General features: G+C 35.2%; 1 protein-coding gene across 3 annotated transcripts in view; it reads right to left on the bottom strand.

Annotated features, from left to right (window-relative positions):
• Positions 1 to 26,526, bottom strand: part of LOC127638267 (cytosolic carboxypeptidase 4) — a 239,678-nt gene that overhangs the window by 190,092 nt on the left and 23,060 nt on the right. For 2 of the 3 annotated variants that reach the window (XM_052119726.1, XM_052119723.1), the window contains exon 2: positions 7,810 to 7,877. In XM_052119726.1, coding sequence (XP_051975686.1) covers positions 7,810 to 7,877 — 68 coding nt within the window. Of the gene's footprint in view, positions 1 to 7,809; positions 7,878 to 13,711; positions 13,734 to 26,526 lie in introns of those variants that run through there. The other variant, XM_052119724.1, reaches the window with a different exon arrangement.

Here is a 26,526-nt window from a genome sequence, read left to right on the forward strand (position 1 = left end):
CTGTTGGCCAATGATAGACTTATGTTTATGATATGGAAATGATATATTGTATTCTAAAGCAACTTTTTGTATTGTCTAATCAATGTTTTACTTGTTTGCCACAATAATGTAATGTATATATTAATTATCTGAATTATTATATTAATAATTATTTAATCATTGTATATTGAATTATTATAATTTGGCCTTTATCTGCAAACTTTGACATGCGATTCATTCATTTATGCACAGACGCTTTTATCCAAAGCAACTTACAGAGCCCTTATTACAGGGACAATAATGTTGTAATGTTTAAAATGTTATATAGATTGACAGACCTTGTAATACATTCTAATGTGGAATATCAAGTAATGTTCACAGCAGTTTTGACATCAATGACAATCGGTCACAGAACGAATGTCATGTGATATTGTTGATGTCAAACCAAGTGCGATTTGATTTTACCAGACATTTGATTTTACATGAATGCTGGTGAGATTATCAGTTAATAACTATTTAAATTTCCAATGCATTCCTCAAACAAAGTTTTGATATGGCTTCAGAGAACGTAGAATATAAAGTCATATGGATTCCTTTTATGACACTTTTATGGTCAATTTCAGGGGGATTTTTACCTTTACGTGTGCATTTTGTTTTTCTAAATGCATTAAAAATGCATAATTATGTCTAAACCTTAATCAAATCAATGTTTTATGTTATGTCCACATAACTAGATAGAACAGAATAGAATAGCATAATAAAAAAATCAAATGTTAGCTATAAAAAAAAAAAAAAAAGGAAAGGAAAGGAAAGGTAATTGCAAAGACATTTTTGTCACTTTCAGTGGCATTTTCGCTGCAAACCCTCATTAATTTCTGACCCTAAAGGTGAATCATTTTAATGGAGCAACTGCAATTCACTGAGGATGAACTTTCACAGTTGTATAACACAGCGTGTGCTCTTTCTTGAAATCGATGGTCCTGTCATCACCATCTGGGATAATTTCAGACAACCATGTTAATTAGTTAACATTAATGAGTGTGACTCGAATACAGAGCCAGCTGGCACATCATTAGGGCATTATTTGCACAAAAAAATGTGTTTAATCCAGCAATACTTAGAATTATGAATAATTATTTCTATTTTGGTGCAGCATCGCCTATATGGCTATGTTCAAAAACATTCTATGTTTACATCTGTCAAGAGGGAGATTACAAGAGAAATTTAGGACTTACATTTCTCCTTAGGAGTGTTAAGATAGTCAGGATACATTTGAAGGTTAAACTCATCTCTGTTCTTTTTTTAATTCTCTAATGAGGAGCATTAACTACCGTTTGGCATGCATCATTAACTTTTAAGAGGGTGGAGGGAAAGCACAGGGATACGCAATTAATGCAGTATCACCTTTTTGTTTTACTTCTTAAAACTTCACTAAGGTTTTCCCCCCTTTCTGTGGCAAAAAATGGCATATATAAAGTTCCAGGATGTACACGTTATTTCTGACAGCACATCCTAGCACAGAAACTGATTTATTCTTAATGCACGATCCATGTCCTGGGCATAACAAACACGGGAGAGGATTTACTGTATGGAGAATGGAGACTTCACCCTCAACCACAAGTGGTGAGCCAGGTGAAAAAAAAAAAAAGATTCCGCTAAAGCATCTGAGCGCCTGTGTATGTCTCGATTTGAATTAGCGGGAATCCCATTTCAGGCACCAACAGCTCCATGTTAATGACAGTGAATTTGGACGTTATTGCCACATTTGATGACAGTAATGGCTGGAGGAAGGCGACATGCTGGCTGTGGCTAATCATGAGGGTATTACTAGCTACCCCTGTCAGTTTGTGTTGTAATAAAGGAGTCAATTCTTCAGAGCCAGGGCCATATGGCCAGTACCAAGCAGCTGCATGGAGTCTTGTTTTATCTGACAGTATGCTGTGTACAGTGGTATCTTTTTTCAGTTCTTTGTTACAGCTCTTTTCTATTATATTCAAAATACTTGATGAAATGGAACCTAGCATACCAACATATTACACGATACACAACACAAGAAAATATCTGTAATATAGTTGCACTTCTGGTTCATGTTGCATCCACCAAAACTTAAATAACAGCAGTTGGTCAGATTGTAAAGTCCAGATTCCAAGCTAATAAACACATTTTGTTTCTAGTTAAAACTTTATAATTAATTAGCTAGTAGCTCCAGTTTAAAGGGTTGAAACGCAAAAAGTAGAGTTATCTGTCATTGGTATCAGGCATAATGAGCTGTGAATTATTGTATCAGGCCATAAATTCCATTTTGGTGCATTTATTAAAACAAATTGTCTTTGAATTCAATTACTACATATATAGGCATTATATCGGCCACCCTGCTCTCTGGATATTATATCCGCTATTGACAAACTTTGGTCGACCACTAATCATTACCGTATTTGTCTGTCAATAGCTAGGATTAATTATGTTAATGTGGACATTTTCAGGGGAAGAAAAGGCACAATATATTATTTCAGTATCTTTATGTCTGGCACATGTAATGAAAGTAATTGTAAATTATGAATATAATATCCGCAGTAGTCCAACTCCTTCACAATACTCACTCTACCAGACTTTTCTTGCAAATTGGCCCCCAATTAAACATATCAAAGCAGCATTAATAAACAAGATTATAAAGTTGGTGTACTCGGGTTCGGATTTGGACTAGAGTCAAAGTCACAAGTCCAATTTTAATGGACTTGAATGCATTTTTAATTGGACTTGACTTGTACTTGAGCCTTTGGGACTTTTAGGATTTGTAACGCAATAATAAAAAAAATAAAATGAAAATAAATGGACACTCCGTCTGTAAGCAGCTGTAGCACCCCCTGAAGTCGTAGATGTAGCCAGAGTTTTTTTCACCATGTTGAGGAAACACACCTGCAGAGCGGCACACCCAGTCAACCAATATGCTTGAATGTTACTACGGAGACTGCTGTTTAACATCGATTACCAAGGTGGCTGGCACGATAAATACATAAAGACAGATATGTAGCCAATGTACTAGAAACTACAAGGCAATTTCGCACAGCACATGACTTGACAACTGGTATAAACGCATGCTGCGTTTGTACAGCCAAGACTGTGCTCGCATCACGGTTTCGTTATGATTAAGAACCTCATTAAGTCAAGTCACCAACATCATGTCTCTCACAGTTTAATAAAACCACATATAAAATCGCAAGTTCGAATCCAGGGCGTGCTGAGTGAATCCAGTCAGGCTTCCTATGCAAGCAATTGGACTGCATGCAAGGGTGGGTATAGTCACGATGGGTTAACCTCCTCGTGGTCAAATATTATGTGCTTCTCGCTCTCGGGATGCCACGGAGAATAGTGTAAGCCTCCACGTGGTCTCCACAGTACAAGCCACATGATAAAACGAGCAGATTGATGGTCTCAGATGCGGAGTTAAATCTCCAAATTGTCCTTCTCGCTATTGTCTTTGGTATCGTTTGCAGAGAAGAAAATCAATTTTGTCAAAATCTATGCAAAAGTGTTGCGTCACATGTTGCTTTGACAATACTTTTATTCTAGTCTTTAGCAAATCAGCTGAAATGTTTCTGGTGTTTTCTGAATGTTCATTTTCAGACAGCTACACTGTACTTTTACATACAAGCATTTAAAGAAATATTACAAGTTCGATACATGTCAACGTCAATCGACAGCATTTGTGGCATAATGTTGATTACCACAAAACATTTTTTTACTCATCCCTCCTTTTCTTTAAAAAAAGCAAAAAGCTGGGTTACAGTGAGGCACTTACAATGGAAGTGAATGGGGTCAATTTGTGAACATTAAAACACTCAATTTTTCAAAAGTATAGCCACACGACATAAAGGATATGTGTGTGTAAACATCATTTTAGTGTGATAAAAATAGTTTACTAACTGCATCTGTGTAAAATTATAGCCAGTTTTACAACTTTGTTGCCAGGACAATGTGATGTCAACAAACACTAAAACATTAAAAAAAAAAATGAAAAAATGGCTATTTAAACAACTTTACATCTCAAATAATACAGAGTATTAACAGAAGAATTAATGAAGTGCTTTTATAAAAATAGAAGCTTCAAATCTTTTTGTTTAAACCTTCCAAATATTGGTGCCAATCACTTTCATTTTCCCCATTCTCTTTCATTGTAAGTGCCTCACTGTAACCTCGATTTTTCTTTTTTTAAAGATAAGGAGATGCGTCTGAATTAATTCATCAGATAGTCAATATTATGCCACAAATGCTGTCGATTAAGCTTAACTTGTATTGAACCTGGAACTTTCCTTTAATGATAATGATAAAATGTGGGGACTGTATTTAAAATTTTAGGTTCCAATGTTGTGAATTGTGTTAACATGTGTACCTGACATGACAACTCTCGTAATGACATGACAACTCATAATTACACATGCAATATGACATTATACGGATAGAATAGGCTACGTGGAATTTGTAAATGAAAAAAACCTAAAATGTGGTTAAATAATGAAAAACAAATTCATTATTAAATAAAATATACATTACATAATAAAATATACATTTTAGCCAATAAAATATTGCTGAATTTTGCATACCCCATTTGTTTATACGTTTTCACACAACTTTCAGAATGTTTGCAAATATAAGAGATAAAAGATTATACTGTATATTTTATGTAGTACTGCCGTTCAAAAGCTATACATAACACAAAATGTACTGTAATTCACACAAATCATCCTGTTCAAAATGTTGCATCCCCTTGATTCTTGGTTCTTGTGTTGTCTTCTTGATTATCAATGAATGTTTACACCTTTTGTAATAGTTGTGTATGTGTCCATCAATTGTCCTAAGTGTCAAAAGCTGGAAGTCTATGTCATTTAGCCACAGTTGGGAAGAACTTGAATGTGCAGAAGATACTGGGAAACCAAAGAATATATAGTATTTTCCTTAAGAAAAGTGGGCAGCTTCACAGCTCAGGACAAAGCAGGGACTCATGAACAATTATTAAACAAACCGTCATTAATCATAGAGAAAGAGACTAATAAGAAGTGTTTCACTTAATAATACATCAGATTTCGGTTTGTTTCTCACCAAACCTTGTCATATTCCTTCAGAACAAGGCATGAGTTGCATGCGCTAATTTATTAGACTTCTGAATTATACGTTTGGAATTGAATTATGCGTCCTTTTGAAGCTTGAAGAAGTGGTCACCATAAACTGCCATTGTGACATCACTGAGCAAAAAAAAAAGAAAGAAAATCATAAAGAGTTCTAACAACACAGGGGTGAGTAAACAATGACTGCATTTTCATTTTTGGGTGAATTAATCCTTTTAGAACCAAGGGAAAACCTTTAAACATTTGAACCGGATCATTTGTTTAAACTCAGTTACGCTTTTGTCTTGTGGAATAAACAGTATGTGAGTATCTGTTGTCAAATAGCTTCTTCAAGGTAATACTAAATCCATTTTTATGATACCTCTTATTTTCTTTAAACTGCCCCACATTTTCCACAAAGTAACAATCATGTCCATGTTAAGTGGCCCTAATATTATCAGTGGGCTTCACCAGTGTTTTCAGATGTAGCATTTGCAGTCATGTCATGAGATGTAACTTCTCAGCGAGTGCTAATTACTTCTGTGTTGACTCATTATTTTCCCAAACGGTCGGCAGATAGAGACAAAAAAAGAAATCTCAGTATAGACTATTTTTTCTTTAGATAGGGATCATTTTTGATAAAATAAACTAAATTGAAAGGACAAATTGAAAATAAAGTAGAAATAAAAAATGATAAATTATTAAAATTCAAAACAATAATAACTCTGGTTTTAATCACTAATGCAGCTTTTACTTTCTTTAGTCTATGTGTGGAGGGAAAAAGCAACAAATAACTGAAATGTCACCAGAACACAATAAGAATTGTGTTGAAGGACAGTTTCATCTTCATACACCTGAAGCATATGCTTTCATTCTCAAACCACTTTGAAGTTTGTTCAGCAGGATACTAATCATAAAAAATAGAGGTGCTTTTGTAACATTTATATTACCAGTTGTGTTTTCTTAGTTGTGAAGGTTGAAATAAGCTTAAAATATTGATGTTGAGTTTACGGTTACAATTTGAATTCAGATTCATGAACAGATTCATTCAGACTCGACCTGTTATGGACTCAGTCTTGACTCTGACTCAATTGATTAAAGACTCTGACTTGACTTGAAAGTTACACATTTTCCCTCTAATGAGATCATAACAAAGCTTTAAAGTTTTCTTTTAATTACACACAAAGCTCATAGCTGCCATTGTATTTTTCTAAATTGGGTTAGCTTTTCCCTAGCCGGCTCTGCACAACATTTTTATCGGCATAGAGGAACTAAATCTAATTTTATGGCTTTCATTCTCAATTAATTGCTTTGACAGTTACACTAAATAATTTCTTGATCTTCATGCAAGAGGTAGAAAGTTATCAGAAATTCAGCACTTCGCTCTCCTGTGAGCTTATTGGCCTCTATGGTTTGTTGGATGCAACTAATAGAGTATATATAAATCACTGATATGAAATCAGTCACCCTAAAGCTGTGGATACCCCCCCCCCACAAAAATAATCAAAACAAGCAGGTACAACCCACCCCCCATATTTATAGCATGATCAATGAAAACATAAATGCTTCATGCTGCACCCCAACCAATGTTCAAGCCAAATCTACACCCTTGGTTTCCTAACAACATTGTATTATCATATAATGCATTTTGAAATAAAAACATCTTAGTGTGGACATGGCCTAACAGAGCTTTGTTTGAAAACGTAATGATTTTTGCATTTTCCTCCACTGAAAATGTACACTTTCGAAAACATTCTCCGTAACTGCATGCTTTGGAAAATGATGGCGTAGCCTGAATTTGTGACACGAATGTTCAAATAATGTTAACTTGTATGTTCACGTTTTGTGGCTACCTTTGTGTTTTAAAGTTATGGACAGGCCCCATTTACTTCGTTGTAATTGTTCACTGTAACTGCGGTTTTTGCTTCACCTTTTTTGTTTCGTTTTTTTATAAACGTGGGACGAGTCAAAATTATTTTTGGTAGTACACAACATTTTGCCACAATGCTGTTCATCTAGCCCAGAACGTGTCTTTAAAATGGAAGTACACATGGCCATGTACTTTAAGGGTTTAAATGCAGAAATGCAGAAATGCAGCATGCGATTTATTAAATGTAAACTGCTATTATTTGATTTTAAGTTGTCTAAATCAACCAAACATTTGGTTATTTATTACTAACATTTTCTCTATGGAAACATTCCCTTTCTGGTATCCTTGCACATATTATGCAAAAGTTACTGGCTAGATTGAATATAACTTTCAAAGGAAAAGTTAGTACACTATGATACTAGTCTATTTTATAAAAAATTTTGTAATCAACATTGTGCCACAAATACTGTCAACTGAGCCCAACAAACATGTCCTTTACTGGGTTTATTTTTATTTATTTTTTAAAGCTCTCATTACATATAGTTTGCATATATAGTGTAATCTAAAGTTTCACGCTTCGCCCCCCAGGCTCTATGCGAAAAGACATGTCCGTAAACATGTTTACATTCTATTGTTATACATTCTACAACTACTGTAGTTATCATGGGAAAGAGGGACCACTCGCCGTCATTTATCTTTCTCACTCAGCACATAGAAAGTATTTGCCGTGAGCCGTTGCCAGTATGCCCGCTTGTATCAGTGGGCCGTTCCAATGCTTGACATGTCAGAGAACGAGACAGAACCCAGATATATCCATGCACACATACACAACTGCTGGCTAGGACAATGTACGCTTACCTGCAGTGTGTTCAAGAGGACATCGAGTCCGCTAGAGCACGGAGTTGCCATGGTGGGCCTTTTTCTTGCTGGAGAGAGGGTGAAAATGCAAAAGACAGAGAGAGAGAGAAACGTTAAACGGAGTGACGCGGAGGCAGCACCTACTCCCTCTGTGATTTAACAAGACAGACGGGTACAGTTAAAGCCGAGAGGGGGTTCAGCTTGCCTCCTGAAACTCTATCTCCTCAGATAAACCCATGGGCTGCTACAGTTGTGCCCGGACATTGAGATGAGCCTCCTATTAAAAGGGCCTGACGGGACACAGGGATTAGACCAAGCCAAGCATTTCATAGGAGACAGGACATGGGCTGGAGGGACATCAAGAGACTGGAGAGACTTTCATGAGTGTGTATGTGTGTGTGAGTCATAAGTAAGAGAGGGAGAATGTATGTGGATAAGGGTGTGATAGAGTTAACATCTTGAATGTTGCCTGGCATTAAAAAGACCATCTATCCAAGTAATTAATCTCAACGGAAGGTAAATGAATGTGATTAGTGCAGGCTTGCATTCACAGCTGTGACATATTTTTATTGGCATAAAAAAGGACACCTAATTTCACAAAAAATGAACATAAAATACTAAAAGACACAGTACTCTGGTGAAGGCCTATAGCAGTTTTATTGCTTATCTTTCTTCGGAGAAAATAGGTGCACAAACACATAGGAAGGAAAAATCACATGAGATCTCTTTAGCTTCTCAATTGTTTCTCATAGACCGCAATGACATTAAATGGAGTTTAAATGGGGATTTTCACGAAATCTCCAGCTTCTCAGATTTTTCTCCTGAGAAACAGCCAATGGGAATCTCACGTATCTCTTCTAGAGTTTCAGAAGTTATCTTATTATCTCAAATGCCAAGATACCAAAGTCTGCAATCAAAAGACATGTCAATATGATGTTAAACATTTCTCATTAGATTGTTCTAAGACTAAGCAATCTGGGCTATGCTATCCACACTGATTTTAGCTCTGTATTCGTATCCTATGCTTCATTTGTCTCTGTTTTAATTTCTCCAAAGGAAAGGACAGAAACATCTAAGAAAAAGTTGACTGCTGAAAGAAACATACCAGAAACTGAAATGTGATGAATGGGCTACACGTGCAACTTAAATAAAATTATATTAATAAACATTAAGCCCTGTAGTTTCCTTCAATGTATTACTTCAGGTCATCAACTTTCTCTCTAGTGAGTCCCAGATCGCAGATGTTATTATAGTACACAGTTGTTTGTGTTGGAGTTATGTTTACAGCGTTAATTTTCCACACACAGTGCCACTGTGGTGTCATCAACAGATAACAAAGTGCTGCTTGACAGAATGAATACACAAACATGCGCACACTCACACAAATACACATGCACACATATGCAGAATTTCTAAATACATAAACAGGTGTTTGATTTATCTAGAAGATTCTAACTTCAAAAGAGTACACATAAAACACTAAAGCCAAATACAAGGGATAAAATCAAATATTTTCTCCTGAACAAACTAAAGCAGCCACAACAAACGGAGCCAGTGTTTCTACTTCACATGGTGTTGTTTTAAAATACGTTTTTTGAGGGAAATACGTTTAAAAAGTACGTTCAGCATCATCAGTTAGAAATAAGTTTGTTGAGAAAGTAAATAAGTTATAAAGTGAAAGAAGCAACATTTTGGTCGCTTGAACAAACTAAAGCACCACAAGCAAACAAAGCCTGCATGTAATTTACGCGACATTATTTAAATGTATTTTTTATTTAAAAAAAATTAAAAGGTTGCCGTGCAGCGTCATTTCAAATTTTTTTGTTCAGGAATATAAATAAATAACTAGAGTACCCTAAGCGAACGAAGCCTGTGTTTACTTCACACAACATAATTTTAAAACTAATTTAAAAAAAAATCAAAAATAATTTTGAGGAACACAAATAATTTATACAATGAAAGAAGCCAAACTTTTTTCACCTGAACAAACTAAATCACCCCAAGTGAACAAAGCCGGCATTTATACATAATATTGCATTATTTTAAAATTAGTTCGTTGAGGAAAATTAATAATTGAAGAATGTTGCACAGTGTTGTTTTAAAATGACTTTGTTGTGGAAAATGAATAAAGAGCACCATTTTAAATTTGAAGTGTTTAATTTCTGTGCCATTAGCGCCGTTCAACGGAATTGAAAAAAATCAACATTGTTTTCAAACAGCTTTCCCGCATGTTTTTCGATCTGAAGTAATTTACTCCAGATATTGTTATTATACTACACATTTCCTTCATATGTTCCATACAAAGATTCATAATGAAATACCATTTAAAATGAAATTAATAACAATCAAACTACAAATTGACATCTGTGAAGTGTTATCTTAAACATTTGTGCATAATCAGTTCATGAGTTTGAGGTTTGAGTCTCTAAACAAACACCCACTCTTATCTAAAGTTATGCAGGAACAAAATGCTGATGCTTTCGAAAGGCGAGCCAAGCTATTCTCACGGCTTCCCTTACATTTCCCAAAGCTCATGATGATTGACAGGTTTTTGACAAAGCCACAGGTGGCGGAAAGAAGTTATAGAAGGGCAGTGTGGGAAATCGATTCCAAGATCGTCCCTGCAACCTTGAATGATGGGAAGATTTTTCAACGCATTTACGCAAGTACATACACACACAAATGCAAGCACTCAGCACTTCCAATACCCTTCAAGGTTGGTCGTGGGAAGAAATCAAATTAACAATGCATCTGTAAACATTTACACACTTACTGTACACACCATTACATCTCAGACATCTTACATCCTAATTATTATTGCATTCAGGGGCAGTATTTAAATGTAAAAGTATGTTAAAATATTTTCCCTTATCTCAGCTAAATATGCAAAGACAATTCTTAGATTGATTTACAAGCAAAGTCAAAACACTTTTACAGTTATAATCACCCTACAGCGGGAGGTTGCATGGTCTAGCTGCAGTCTTCATCTGTCTGTCCAAGTATACATGACAAAATGCATAATTTTGGACATAAGCGGAGGATGTGTTAATACATGGTCGTGCATCACCTCTGTCATTTGAAAATTGCACACAATGCAGAGGCCAATTGTAGTCCAAATAATATGCATAAGTTATACACTCACCTAAAGGATTATTAAGAACACCATACTAATACTGTGTTTGACCCCCTTTCGCCTTCAGAACTGCCTTAATTCTACATGGCATTGATTCAACAAGGTGCCGAAAGCATTCTTTAGAAATGTTGGCCCATATTGATAGGATAGCATCTTGCAGTTGATGGAGATTTGTGGGATGCACATCCAGGGCACGAAGCTCCCGTTCCACCACATCCCAAAGAAGCACTATTGGGTTGAGATCTGGTGACTGTGGGGGCCATTTTAGTACAGTGAACTCATTGTCATGTTCAAGAAACCAATTTGAAATGATTCGAGCTTTGTGACATGGTGCATTATCCTGCTGGAAGTAGCCATCTGAGGATGGGTACATGGTGGCCATAAAGGGATGGACATGGTCAGAAACAATGCTCAGGTAGGCCGTGGCATTTAAAAGATGCCCAATTGGCACTAAGGGGCCTAAAGTGTGCCAAGAAAACATCCCCCACACCATTACACCACCACCACCAGCCTGCACAGTGGTAACAAGGCATGATGGATCCATGTTCTCATTCTGTTTACGCCAAATTCTGACTCTACCATCTGAATGTCTCAACAGAAATCAAGACTCATCAGACCAGGCAACATTTTTCCAGTCTTCAACTGTCCAATTTTGGTGAGCTCTTGCAAATTGTAGCCTCATTTTCCTATTTGTAGTGGAGATGAGTGGTACCCGGTGGGGTCTTCTGCTGTTGTAGCCCATCCGCCTCAAGGTTGTGCATGTTGTGGCTTCACAAATGCTTTGCTGCATACCTCGGTTGTAACGAGTGGTTATTTCAGGCAAAGTTGCTCTTCTATCAGCTTGAATCAGTCGGCCCATTCTCCTCTGACCTCTGAAGGCATTTTCGCCCACAGGACTGCCGCATACTGGATGTTTTTCCCTTTTCACACCATTCTTTGTAAACCCTAGAAATGGTTGTGTGTGAAAATCCCAGTAACTGAGCAGATTGTGAAATACTCAGACCGGCCCGTCTGGCACCAACAACCATGCCACGCTCAAAATTGCTTAAATCACCTTTCTTTCCCATTCTGACATTCAGTTTGGAGTTCAGGAGATTGTCTTGACCAGGACCACACCCCTAAATGCATTGAAGCAACTGCCATGTGATTGGTTGATTAGATAATTGCATTAATGAGAAACTGAACAGGTGTTCCTAATAATCCTTTAGGTGAATGTACATACTGGACGAAGCTGAGTTACAATCACATATGTAGGTCTGTTAGTCTGACTTTGCAAAAATCAGACTGTTATGTTCAGTTCGATTAATGCATTTACGTGACATTTTAAAAAGAAGAATTATTGTTTTAGTTAGACTGAAAATGCTCTTTTGCACTGTTTTTTAGAGAATCCTGGCCAGCCCCACGTAGCAACATTGGCTCAACAAGTGGTGTGAGTTTAGGGCGGGACTATCTGTTTGTTTGACCAATGTTAAACAGGGTTTGAAAACAGTCATATTTTTGCGGTTCCGTTTGGTGTCACTAGACACACAAAAATTATACACTTTACCTTTAATCGTGTTCGCCGACTACATGATTATGTGGAAGATGGTCTAAATGTCGCATCAGGCCAAAGTGAGCATATTTTGTCCAACTGCATACACACACAGCTATTTTTACCATCGTTATATAGGGCATGGAGTGTCAGTAGAGGGCATGAATCCTGGCCGATGACAGCCCTGGTGTAACTGATGAGATCAAGATGTTGTCCAGAGGAATCAAAGCAAAAAGTGAACACCCTATACAGTAAGCACAGCCAATATCTAACCTGTCCTGTTAAACGAATTCTGTCTTAATTATTGACCCTTTAAGATGTCACAATTCACTTTCATTGCATACGTTTTCCATACAATGAAAGTGAACGGTGACTGAGGCTACATAAGCGTTCCATGGAAGAAAGGTAGTCTTACTGGTTTGAAACAACATGAAGGTGGGTAAATTATGACTGAATTGTCATTTTGGGGGGAACTTTCCCTTTAAGACATAGAAAGTGCTGGCCTGAATTGGCTTCAAGTGTTTAGCAGAACTTTCATATAACAACACGAGGGCAGCACCTGTCATGCCGTTCTATTTGTGGTGCATCATCAAACAGTTTTTCCCAATCAGAGCAGAATGATTACAGTGAGCAGCTGATGAAGGCTTAAGTGATTTAATTTCATTAGCTGATGTAAAGTCAGTGCGATTTTGTTTTTGTTTAAAGGAGACAAACTGACGGCTATCTGCAAATGGAAAGCGCTGAGTAATCTTTGCAGACGTAATATAAACCATATGTACCATTTCCATTTCCACCGCTTCAGCACACTTTTCATTAAAATCTAATGAACTATACTTCGTAACAACAATTTGTGCTGATCTAAAAAAATTCAAGTAAAAAAAATGGCCGGAAACTAAAATGGACTGATTTTTTTAAAGCTACACTATGTAACTTTTTTGTAAAAAAAATAACTAAATGTTATTAATGAGAGAGTGCAACAACAATCTATCTTCCAAACCATGTCTTTACTTTACCCAAATACACTTTGATAAACCTATAATAATGATTTATATTTTAGAGCTGTTGGGACGGATTTCAAGGGCATACATATGTCATTTGCCCACGCGTGTTCACGTCATATCCGTACACAGAGATAATAAGCTCCTGCTACTGTAGCGCGTGTAGGAGTAGCTGAAGCTGAAAGCTTGTTGTCACAATGAATGAGAAAAATTGACCATGGATCATTCAAAATGGCTAACCTTGTGGGAATCACTGGTTGCAAAAGCCCAGAACAGATCAGGGTCTACAAACAAAAAGGGAAAGTGACAGAGTCCATAATAAAAATCTGAATCAACATAGTCTTGGCTTTTCAGAGATCTGAAAGAACTCCAAGATTTGAAAGGATTAAAAAGCGACCAAGAGATGGGTTTTTCTTACTCAACAGGAAAGATATTTTATTGGAATGGTTTATGTATAATTGTGTAATCACAGCGAAATACAATAATTATACTGTAATCGGTGCAGAACATTTAACTTGCTAGCATACGTATGTATTTTCATTTATAACAGCAATAATTTATGTAAATAAATCCTTTAGTCCTAGGCTTGCCAAGGACATGTGAGTCTTGAAATGATGTTGACCACTGTTAAAGAACGTTGCATAACTTTTGTAACAACATTTATTTCAAAACATCAATGTTTCCAATAAGTCAAAACAGCAGCCATAAGATATGGCACTTACCTGCTCAGATAACATGTTTTCGGATATCCATCTTTTCCACTCTGATAAGATGTCCTGTATCCGTGTGTACACCGGTGCCTCAAACCAGATTCATCCAGAATCAGGAGCCGAGCCAAAGCACAACTTGCGTCATTGCCAAAACAATGTTCTTCCGCAAGACGCATACAGTTTTATTTTTTAACTGCTAGAAGGCCAAAAGTTGCATAGTGTAGCTTTCAATGCAATCAAGTAACTCTAAAAAAAAAAGCCTGCAACAGAATATTTTTTTTCATTATTTAAATATAAACTTAATCACCCTCATGTTGCTTCAAACCTGCAAGACTTCAGACCTTTCTTCCATGGAACAAAAAAGGGAGATGATGAATGATCATTCTCAGTCACCATTTACTTTCATTGTAAGAAAAAAAGCTGCAATGAAAGTGATGGTGACTGAGGATACAAGTCCCTAACATTCTGCAAAACATCCCAGTTTTGTGTTCCACAGAAAGAAAGACATTTAGGTTTGGAAAGACATGATGAAAGTAAATGATGAAAGAATTTTCATTTTTGGGTTAACTATACCTTTAATTATACCTTTTTTGAGTAGTAATTTGAACACGGTCAGTATAGTGTTATTTATTGCAAACTAAACTAAAATTAGTGATCTTAGAACTCAAGCTGATGGTCCAGTGTCTTGGGTAACAAGTTGAAAACTCAGAGATGAGCTGACACAGAACATAACACCAGCTCCAAACCTGCCACAATATCCATCTTCACCTCTGCCCTGTTCCGACCCGGTGGGTCATTATCCCACTTGATATACATTTCAGAAGTTCAGGTTTCAGAGATGAGTGTTTCCACCCCTGCCATTTGTTCCCAGGCTAAAAAAAGAATTAACAGCTTTTGCTAATTGCACCTGTGATCAAGGCCTCGGGTTTTAATTTTAGTGCAGTGTACATGATAGTCAAATCCATGAGAGGTAATTGTTATGAGAAGGATCTTTCTGCAGTCAACGGAGGTCAACTAAATATTGTTTTGAAGTAGCTAAGACACTTAAATTATATGGATAATAATCATCACGTTGTCCTTAAATGAATGAAGAACAATTACTTTGATGTTACAATATTCATAAAACAAATGCAGTTAAGCTGATTAAATTAATGAAAGGGGCATTGGGCAAGGAAGATAAACTATCTGCACTGATAAAAGGGGAAGCAGCTCTATTCAAAATACTAAACCAGTACACATAAAATCAACTTAATACGTTTAAATTTGAGATGAGAACATTGTGTAACGTCCAAGTGATATACATCACAGTCGACAAAGATTGATATGATCACATTGCTTTGGTATGTTCAAATGGATTGACTTCTAAAGGCTCAAATCATATGTAAAATGAGCTACTGTAATGCAATACAATTCGTTGGCATTTGGTCTCAGCTTAATTTCATTGTGTACAATACATCTTTGTTCACTTAATGCAATTGTGTTGTGAGTATGTGAAAAATATATTTTGCATCAATGCATTGCTAAAATTGGGCAGGAGATTTCCAGTTCCAAGCATGAAGCATGGGACTTTTTTGGGAGAGTACTTTTTAAAATTAAATGTTAATTAAAAATTTTCTTTTGTGGTTACTTGGGACAAAATGGGTAATTAAATTAAAATATATATTTTTAGCCTAAACAGAAAATTATTAGACTTCTGTTTGGTTTACCCTTACAAAAATTAACCATTTCACTACAGTAAATATAAAATGTAAGGTTTATTAAAAATTTAAAAATGTAAAATTTAACCATGGTATTTAAGTCATAGTTACCACACAATTAACCATGGTTACTACTAAAATGGTTACTTTAAAAAAAGTTAACCATTGTTTTACTAATTGCTTATTAACAACAATTACACGTAACACACCTCTCCACGGAGGGAAGGACGACACAGGAAACAGGGCTTCCACTTCAGCGGTAAGACTTTTAATTAATAACCTTTTAGCCCTTACAGCTTCACAGTAAATAACCAGCTTCAGAACAGCTTTTCTTTGTCCCTGACTCTCTCTCCCCACTGGAGGTTCTGTGGCTGCTTTTACGCCGCTCTCCCCATGCTCACTGAAATTAGAGACAGGTGTTAGACATAATTTAGGTCAGGTGTAAGCGCCCTTACAGCGTTCTCTCCCGGACGGGCGCTTGACCACGCCCCCGCTGCCACAACATAGTTCTAAGAAATAAGAAATATCACCTTTAGTTATGTTGTTATTTTAGCGTGAATTTACTCAAGAAGCTGTGGTGTAGTAGAGTCTGAAGAGGTGGGCACACTGTGAATTTATAAAATACGCATGCACCCGATCTCTAAAATGTATTTACATTTATATACAGTTCATGTAAAATGTGTAAAAATGTAAGTTTCTTGCTGGCATGGTGTAGAGTACACGGCTAAGAACAATGGTATGGTAATGTTAAATATGTATTTAAATTAATAGATGTCATTATTGTTCCGTTTATTAGGCTACAATGAAAATGTTTAATACTTTATTATTATTATAATTAATAAAATTATTCATAATATGCAATAAACTGTTAAGCATTGTAGCTATTATGAGTAGTAATGTTCAAGTAAACACATTATCTATATATCCTAGGCCCTACATAAAAATGTATGGTTTTTTTGTGTGTGTACTTCTGTGCTTTTCTGTGTAGAGTGAAATTGTTTTCCTACTTCGGAATAAATGTAACTTATTTGATATCATGAGAATAAGGCACTACCGACACCAAAAAATAAGAAAAAAGAGCATCATCAGGGGTGCAATAGCATGCAGTATTTTCACAAAGTTTAACTGCATAAGTTACATTTAAATGTATATGAGTATATTTACGTTTAGCAGGGAAATAAATATGCAGTGCAAATTATAGTTTCTCCAGGGACGCTTGTGTGTCAGACGCTGGAAATATCCCGCCCCTTACTGAAACGGAAAATATGATTGGGTAGCAGGTAGCAAATATCCAATCGCGTCTGAAATGAACGTTCTTATTGGTGGATCAGCTTAGTCGAACTGTCTGTCTTGCCAGTGCATCTCCGTGCACGTTTAGAGAGAATATCTCTAAAATAATAATAATAATAATAATAATAATAATAATAATAATAAAACACAATTCACTCAACGGTGCTGCGGCATTGTGTTATAAGATTGAAAAAGTTCAGTGTCAGCTCGTTGTTCTGGGGCCACACGTAACATTTTGCATATGCAAAATCCTAAAACAGATGGGAGGGCATACGACGTATAGCCCTAGACCAGGTTAAAAACTATTAAACATGATATTATGTAGATTTATTATGTAGGTTTGCAAAATTAAATAATTAGCATTTATATTGTACTGAAGTCAAAATAATCTGATTAAATATTTTTGATCATTTGATAATTTTTAGTAAGTTGACAGTGTATCTTTCTTGTGCTGGAGTAATTTGAGATATATAAACCCAAATAGAAACAGTAAATGAAAAAAAAAATTTTATTTAAAAATTATAATTGTAATTAATATAAAATTATATATATAATTTGTGAAAAGCACTATATAAATTAATTAGCAAAAATATTCAAAACAAAAAAAAATTCAAAGCAGCTTTACAGATTATAGTGTATTACAAATTACATGTATTACTATAATATATGAAAATACAGTATATACCAGCTTATAATAGTGTTTTATTTCTTGCTATGGCTGTCAATATATATATATATATATATATATATATATATATATATATATATATATATATATATATATATATATATAAAGTGTGATTAATCTAACGATTTCAGTTAGATTAATGTTTGTAAATTATGTGAAATAATGTCAACATTTTAACACTTTTTTTCTCAGAAATATTTTGTGGACCCCCTAGCACTCCCTTGCGGCCCCCTGGGGGTCCCCGGACCCCAGTTTGAAAACCCCTGCCCTAGACTACACGATCAGAAGCTGTTTCACTGATTATCTATCATTACCTCTACAAGGCACTGAACGAGACTTGTGACGTCAAGCGCTTGTCTGCTTGTGTCTTTCAGCATTTATGAATGTTAAGATGAGTGGAAGAAGAAACACAAGTATTTGCTAATAGAGCTTAATCCATTTTATTTCACTTTGAAGCTTATGATTATTGTTCATGTTAACCAAATAATAATATCCCTAGTTAAAAAATAAATAAATTATTTAGAATCTATATTTTTGTGTGAGGATTGATATTTTTGTTACAACATCAGTATCAGAAATATTGCTACTTTTTGGATCGATCCGCCCATCCCTAGTACATAATCACTGGAAAAATCAGTGTGCATTACTTTTCTCATAAAGCATATCCTGAAGAATTATCTTTTTAATTTTTAGGATTTTTACTGCTTGTTCAATTTACTTAATTAAAATGCAACTAAAGCAAAACAATTCTAGAACATTTTGTCACAATTTGATTTGATTGTGTTCTATCTATTTAAATTTGAAAAAAGGAAGTTTACTTAATCCATTTGAGTTGGGACTACATGAACACTTTTTGTGGTGTTAATGTAGCATTGATGAAACTCGGCAGGGGATTTCCATGTCCCTGCATGCTTTGCACAGGACTCGATAGGCAGAGAAAATGTTTAAATTAAGTGTTATTCTATGTGTTTTTGTCCTAGATTAATATAAAGGGGGATACTAGTTAGTGTTTACTGTTTTGTTATGTTGAGATTTAGAAGAGTTTCTGTTATGTTGAGGTTTTGGTCGTTACCATTATGGTGAAGAGGGACGTTTGAGCTAACGATGAGGATCGGTAAATGTCACACATTAAATTGACTGCTTGCTTGAATTAATGATGTGCTAACCATAATCATCGTTACTAAACTGTACTCTGTAGTGCTTCCAACCAGCATATATCTAGCATGCTAACATTCACTTTCACTAGATAGTGCATAAAGAAATAAAAGACATTTGAGTTACATTGACACATCTAATTTTGTTGGGTTTACCAAATTCGATAAAGTAGGCCTATTCGTGTTGAGATTACATATTCATTTTGGAAAACTCATTTTAAACATGTGGAATCACTTTCCACAACTGAATCAGCAAAAAAAATATTTTTCTTGAGTGCTCAGCAACTCATCATGTCAGTACAAAAAGATATATGTAATATACTAATGTGTTTGTCACTTGCTAGCAACAAGCTGCAAAGTTTAATTTAATTATTTGAAAAGTAGATCAAATTTAAGTTAGGTTAACTCACACAAGTTTTTGAGTAGAGCCTAGACTTTAATTTCATAACAAAGAAACATATTTTCATAGTGTGGCACCAATGTCCACAATTGAATGAAGTTCAACCAACAACAACAAACAAAACAAAAAAATCAGTGTGGAAATTTTCTGAGAATGTACTGAGTGCTCAGAGATTTAACAATATAACACATGTGCCTTCTAAAAGGCTTTTTTTTTAATGTAAATTATTTTAATTGAGGATATGAGGTAATTTCAGCATTTAAAAATTTCCTTGAGCATTTGTAGCATTAATGTAACTAGGTTGCAATGCATTGCTAAAAAGATATTCACAGAATTAGTTGAAATTTCTCAAAATTAACTTTAGAAAATGTAGCCTGCTGTGGTAACACCATGGTGCTTTGATGTAGGCTACTGTAAGTACATGGTACTCCAAAGTGTCCAAAAACTACAATAATGCAGCACTTTAAGTGTTTTCATGTCAGCCTTTTCTTAATGTTTTGATTGTCTTTAGGTTGGAAACTGTATTTACCCTGAACCTACATTCATTGCAGTGCTTTATAGATGAGGATTCAGATTTTAGTTTTATGTCACACCCCTCTTGTCAATTTTTGTCTAGTTTTACTCCTACAATCCCCTCCTCTATCAGTGACTTAATACTGAAGTCCAATTCTTCATCTTGCCAACTTGATCCTGCTCCCACATCCCTCCTCAAATTTGTCATTCTGTCATAGCTACACCTATCTCACACTTCATAAACAGATCTCAAGCTTCAGCTTCTCTCCCTTTACCACTTAAAAACCTAACTTGGACCCTACTGTTCTTTCTAATTTTCGCCCAATCTCTAACTTTCCATTAATTTCCAAAATACTGGCAAGAGTTGTTGCCTCCCAGTTACAATCTTTCCTTGTTCAAAATGATCTTTTTGAACCCTTTAAGTCTGGCTTTTGCCCACTTCACAGTACTGATACCGCCCTTGTAAGTGTTGTCAATGACCTACTACTCACTGGTGACTCTGGTTCTCTCTCCATTCTTCTATTACTTAGTTCTGCTTTTGATATTGTTTGCTATGCATTACATCTCTCCCACATCTCGGATGTTGGTGTCACTGGTGCTGCTCTCTCCTGGCTTTCTTCATACCACACAGATAGACATTTTTACATTTCAATGCACAATTATCAGTCACCTTCTGTTTCCCTGAAATTAGGTGTCCCACAGGGAACAGTTATCGGTCCTCTACTATTCATTATATATATGCTGCCTTTGGGTCAACTCATTCACCGCCACAGTTTCAGTTAGCAATATTATGCTGAAGATATTCAAATATGTACAGCTTGTTGATCTGCTCCCACTCTTCAGACTTGTCCACTATCAACATGTGTAAATTAAATAAAAATAAAAAATAGCTTAACTCCAACTTCCAAAAATTTAATATGGATAAAACTGAATCATTATTATTGGAACACCAACACTTACGAAAAAAAATACATTATGACTTTGGTTGTGATATTGGCACTTTCATTAAACCATCCTACACAGTAAAACAATTAGATATCATATTTGATCCCTCCCTCACTTTTGAAGCACATATTAAATCAGTTTCTAAAATTGTGAAGGTGAAATCTTCTTTCACCTTCGCCGCATTGCTCACCTTCATACCTTTATCAGTCTCATAGATGCCAAATCACTGGTTCATGCATTTATATCCTCATGTCTTGACTATTGCAATGCCCTCTTCATTGGTTTACCTGATAACTCTATTGCTAGGTTACAATATATTCAAAGTTCTGTTGCAAGAATTCTTACACATACCAAGAGTTCAGCTCATATTACTCCATTCCTGTTTGAACTTCAATGTTACCAGTTTTGTTTTGCATCAAATATAAATTAATCCTGCTTACTTTTAAATCACTTCATGGTCTGGCACCTCACTATCTTAGTGAATTGCTTCTCCCCTACAACCCGATCCGCTCGCGTAGGTCTTCTGGGTCCGGACTCCTTTCTGTCCCTAGATCTCGCCTCTCTATTATGGGTGGCAGGTCATTCAGTGTAGTAGCAATATATGGAATTCACTCCCCCTGACTCTTCATAGCATCTCTTCTATCTCTGAGTTTAAATCTCAACTTAAAACATTTTTGTATTCTCAGTGTTATTTATCTAAATGGGTTATGTATTCACTCTCAGTGACTGTGCTATCTGAACTGTGTTTTTGTGACTGTTCTTTGTATGTGTATTATTGTGTTACTATTGTAAAGTGTACTTGAGCTCTGGAAAGGCACTATATAAATTAAATTTATTATTATTATTATTGCTACCTCTTCGTTACTAGCAAACGACAGGATTCATTTAAAGTTAAAAACGTATAATACATAAACCTATTGATTGGCTTTAGAGGATATTCATTGATTGACTGGAGTTGCATGGATTACATTTATGCTGGCTAAATGTGACTTTTGGACCATCAAATTGCTGGCACCTGTGTACTTCTATTATAAGGACCTGACAGATCTCTACCTTCTTCTAAAAATCTTCAATTGTGTTCTGCTGAAGAAAGTCATACACATCTGGGATGGCTTCAGGTTAAGTGAATAATGAGAGAATATTCATTTTTGGGTGAACTATTTCTTTAACTGTTGATCTGTTTCTCACCCACACATAGCACAACACTTCTGAAGATATGGATTAACCACTGGAGAATTACGGTTTACGTTTATGGTGCCTTTATGTGATTTTTGGAGCATTACAATTTTGGTACCAATTCACTTGCATTGTGTGGACCTACAGAGCTGAAATATTCGACTAAAAATCGTGATTTGTGTTCTGCAGAAGACAGAAAGTAATTCACATCTGGGATGGCATTAGGGTGAGTAAATGATGAGAGAATATTCATTTTAGGGTCAACTATCCCTTTAATTATGATGCTTAACAGCTGACAGGTGGCATGATTGCTGAAATGTTTTCAGAGAAAATGTTTCAATATCCCTCTTGCCCCAGGAAGTGACACACCTGTTGCCATAAGTGATTGTTTGACACTTTGGGAATTGTCTCAATGGCTTGCTTGTTTTAGCTTTTACAAATGAACAATATGAAATAATACAATTAGGTCGCAATCCAGTGATGCTGAGCTTACATACATATTTTTACAAACAATATTAGATAATACAAAATTAAAATGGAGACAAAAAAGTACACATTCTGATATTTGACATGTTTCATTACTATTTAGATTTTCTGAAAATATTCTTTCAGAGGCCTTGAAACAGACAACCAAATATCAATTTCAGTTACTATAAATGGATGCATATCATACAGCTTAACATATTTTAGGAGTCACTTATCTGAACACTAGATGGCAGTAAAATAAATATGACTTTCCTACAGTAAGAACACACAATATCAAACTGGATTCAACTTCTAGAATGTCAAAATCCACTTCCACAAATAAATGCAAGTATATGGCAAATACAGCACCACACATACATCCATAACAGAAAGTTGATCATAAAGGTGCAGAATATAGAAAAGGTCTGAACACAGTAGGCGTTTTGATAAGAAAAGTCTAACATCCAATGACATTGAAGCATTTCTCAGATAGTTGGATAATTTGGCAATTGGCGTTGACGCACAAACATCTAGCACAAGACACTGTGAACTAATTAGACTATTTTCTCTGTCCGCACCTTGCTCCACTCCACATTACTCAACATGTCCCTCGAGTACGAATCTCTATTTCATTTTTTTTTGACCTTTATGGTTGACTTGGCTAAAGAGTAAGAGGCTTAAGACAAGAAACCAACACCCATACCAATGCCCCATGGATGTCACCAAACAACACAACCAAATCATGCTCTCCTAACCTTAATCATCCTTATATTCCCGTTTACACCATCCCTCACTAATATTAGGCACAACTACACAATTAGCCAAAGACTAAAGGTTATTGTTGTTGTTTGAAGTTGTCTATTGGCATTCAATTCGGTAAAGCCAAAAAGCCTTTTGGAAAGCTGATGCACATGGCATGGCTACAGGTAAACAGCCCTCTGGGCTCTGGATCTAATGGCATAGAGTGGCTCTAGCTGACACCTCTGTCATGCAGACAAACCTGAATTATGTTAGTGTGGGATTACCAGTGCACTCATGTTGCGAAGGAAAAAAGCACAGTGAAGTTCACAGGCTCTTAATGCATCTTGTGGGTAATTCTTCAGTTAGGGAAACTTTCCTGTCACCTATGATAATTAAAAGTATGAAATGTTTTTTTTTTTTTTTTTTTTTAAGAAAGGTTCATACTAGATTCAAAAGATGTGTCTGTAAACTTTTTAATTGTGTCTCTTAAAATACTTTATATATACAGTATACAGTATATATACACAGCATTGGGGAGTAATGGAATACAAGTAATGGGATTACATAGATAAAATAACTATTCACTACAGTTACAATTTCAAATGTTGGTAATCAGAATTCAGTTTAATTAAAAAAAAATTATAATCTCTACAATTGATAATTGAAGAGATTACATTGCAGATTAACACTGAAAATGCAACTAAAAGAAGTGTACTTTGAGTACTGGGATGATGTACTTCTTCATCTGTCAAAATGGAGGCATGTTGCTGCTCGACAAAACAATTATAAACAATAGAGAATGTGACAACCAGTGAAACTTCATTGAAGACAGCACCGTACAAATGTAAGTTGAATGCTTTAACATCACCCCACGCTGTGTGAATATGTAAGATGTTTGAGATACAAGTGTTGAACTGAGGTTGGCTAAAGCGCTAAAGCTAGCAACAACACATTGAATATGTTTAAAACATCACTTCTGTCAGCTGTTAAACGGTGAATGCTTCCGTGTAGTAAAAAACGGATAAATGTTCCATTTAGGATGACAATACATTTTAAAAATTCATACACTACATGTCAGGTGTATGTGCGTCATTTGGGACTCAGCTTTTCTTAAGATGTGTTAATGCTGTACCAAAATTATTGGAGTCTTTTTTCTTGTACAAGATTCCTCTGTATTCAAGAATGATTGAACCTTTCAAAATAAGGCTTTTCGCAAATACACCTCACCCAATTAAAAAATATATATATTTCTAAAGAAGTACATTTATATGAGCAGATATAGGGTGCTTTAACATTGTTATGGGTGATAAGGTGAATATGATGTCAGTGAGGAACTTAATAGTGAGAATCCACATACATTTATAAAAATATGTCATTGTCTACCCTCTGTGGGTTTGTGAAGTTGTAAGTTTGGAGCAGCAGAAATATTTGACCTTGTGTAAATTGTCATGTGAACATTTAGCTTTATGCTAAGCTAAAATGCTATTAAAGTGCCCTTTACACACACCTGTTACCAGACAAGATAATATTTTTTCCAAAAAAGAAAATCTAGTTTAGACCTTTTTTTTTTCTTCTTCTTTTCTAGTAAGACCTTTGATATTAGGGCAAAAATGTACTACGAAAATGTTATTACTGATTATATTTTTTTTATTGTTTTACTGTAAAAATATGTAGATTTAAAATACTTAAAACAAGATACATTTACTTGGTTTAGTTTAAGAAGCAACCCTGCAAGACATTTAGGCTTTTATAGTGAATTTATTATAATTATTATAATACATTTATTTATAAAAAGTATATAAAATTCATGGAAATTCTACTTTGCACTTTTTCCTAAGAATGTAAAAAATAAATGATGTCTTTGATTTCAATTCATGTGGTATTCATGTGTACAATTTGTATTTTTTTTTACATATAAATAATTGCTTCCCTCAATGCTGCTACCATCACACCAAGCATTTTAGGGAATAATTGATTTTTTTCCAAAATGTTTTTTTATTTTTTATTTATTTATGTCAAAAATCACACATCATAGCAAAATCCAGTGTTGGGTAATTTAATCTAAAAAAGTTATTAATTACTAACTACTAATTACATCTTTTACAGTGTAATTAGATTACTGTACTAATTTTACTGTAAAATTACTTTCTAAAACAATTATCAACCTCGACCAGATGAAACTGCTTGAAAGGCATTGTTCTTTTAATTCTTTCAGATAAATAATATATAATATAATAAATTATTCATGAACTGGCCAAAGGATTCAAGGGGGCTGCATTAAATTAGAAAACATACATTTTAACATAAGACATTATATTTTTATATTAAATTCACTATTGTTTTATATAGAATTGTTCTATAGTCTATACAGTATTTAACACAATCAGATCAGAAGTAACTGTAATTAAATGTCTGAAAAATTAAGTTACACTTTTTCAACAAAAAGGTAATTTAATTACAGTAATTAATTGCTTAGTAATGCATTACACCCAACACTGGCAAAATCTATTTGAAGATTGATCAACGCTATGATCATAGCCTTATTCCACTGACAACATACATGAAGACAAATGTGCTCATATAGGTGTTTATAATTGAAGAATCACATTTATGCATTTGGCAGACGCTTTTATCCAAAGCGACTTACAGTGCACTTATTACAGGGACAATCCCCCCGGAGCAACCTGGAGTTAAGGGCCTTGCTCAAGGGCCCAACAGTGGCATCTTGGTGGTGCTGGGGCTTGAACCCACAACCTTCTGGTCAGTAACCCTGAGCCACCCTTCTACAGTGCCACTGAGAGTTCCAGAGAGTGCCACAGATCGTGGCGTTGAGTCAAGTTAAAGGACATGTGGAATATGCAAACATGATGAATGCATATAAACTGTAAACACACACACGTATACAAACTCAATCCACACCACCAAGGCGTAATATGTGTCAATCATAAATCTTCAACGGAAAATTGATGGAAAACCTGAACTTTGTCATCAATAACATTAATCAACTCATTGAAATTCCAGGGATACACAAGATCAAAGGTATAGCAGCCTATTACATTTTAGTAACTGCATATGGCTTCTTAAAATAGTCAGGCATTACACTTGGTTACTAATCTACAAATCATAACATAAGTTGATATTTTATTCTCAGCACTGTGATCCAAAAAGAAAAACCAAGCCATTCACTTCAGACTAGAATGATAAATTAGGAGTCACCGAGCTGTGGCAGACAGATGGAAAAGAGATAAACCTCTGCTCTGAGCCAAATGAGCCACT

This window comes from Xyrauchen texanus, chromosome 46 (genome assembly GCF_025860055.1).
Source record: "Xyrauchen texanus isolate HMW12.3.18 chromosome 46, RBS_HiC_50CHRs, whole genome shotgun sequence".
Classification (NCBI taxonomy): domain Eukaryota; kingdom Metazoa; phylum Chordata; class Actinopteri; order Cypriniformes; family Catostomidae; genus Xyrauchen; species Xyrauchen texanus.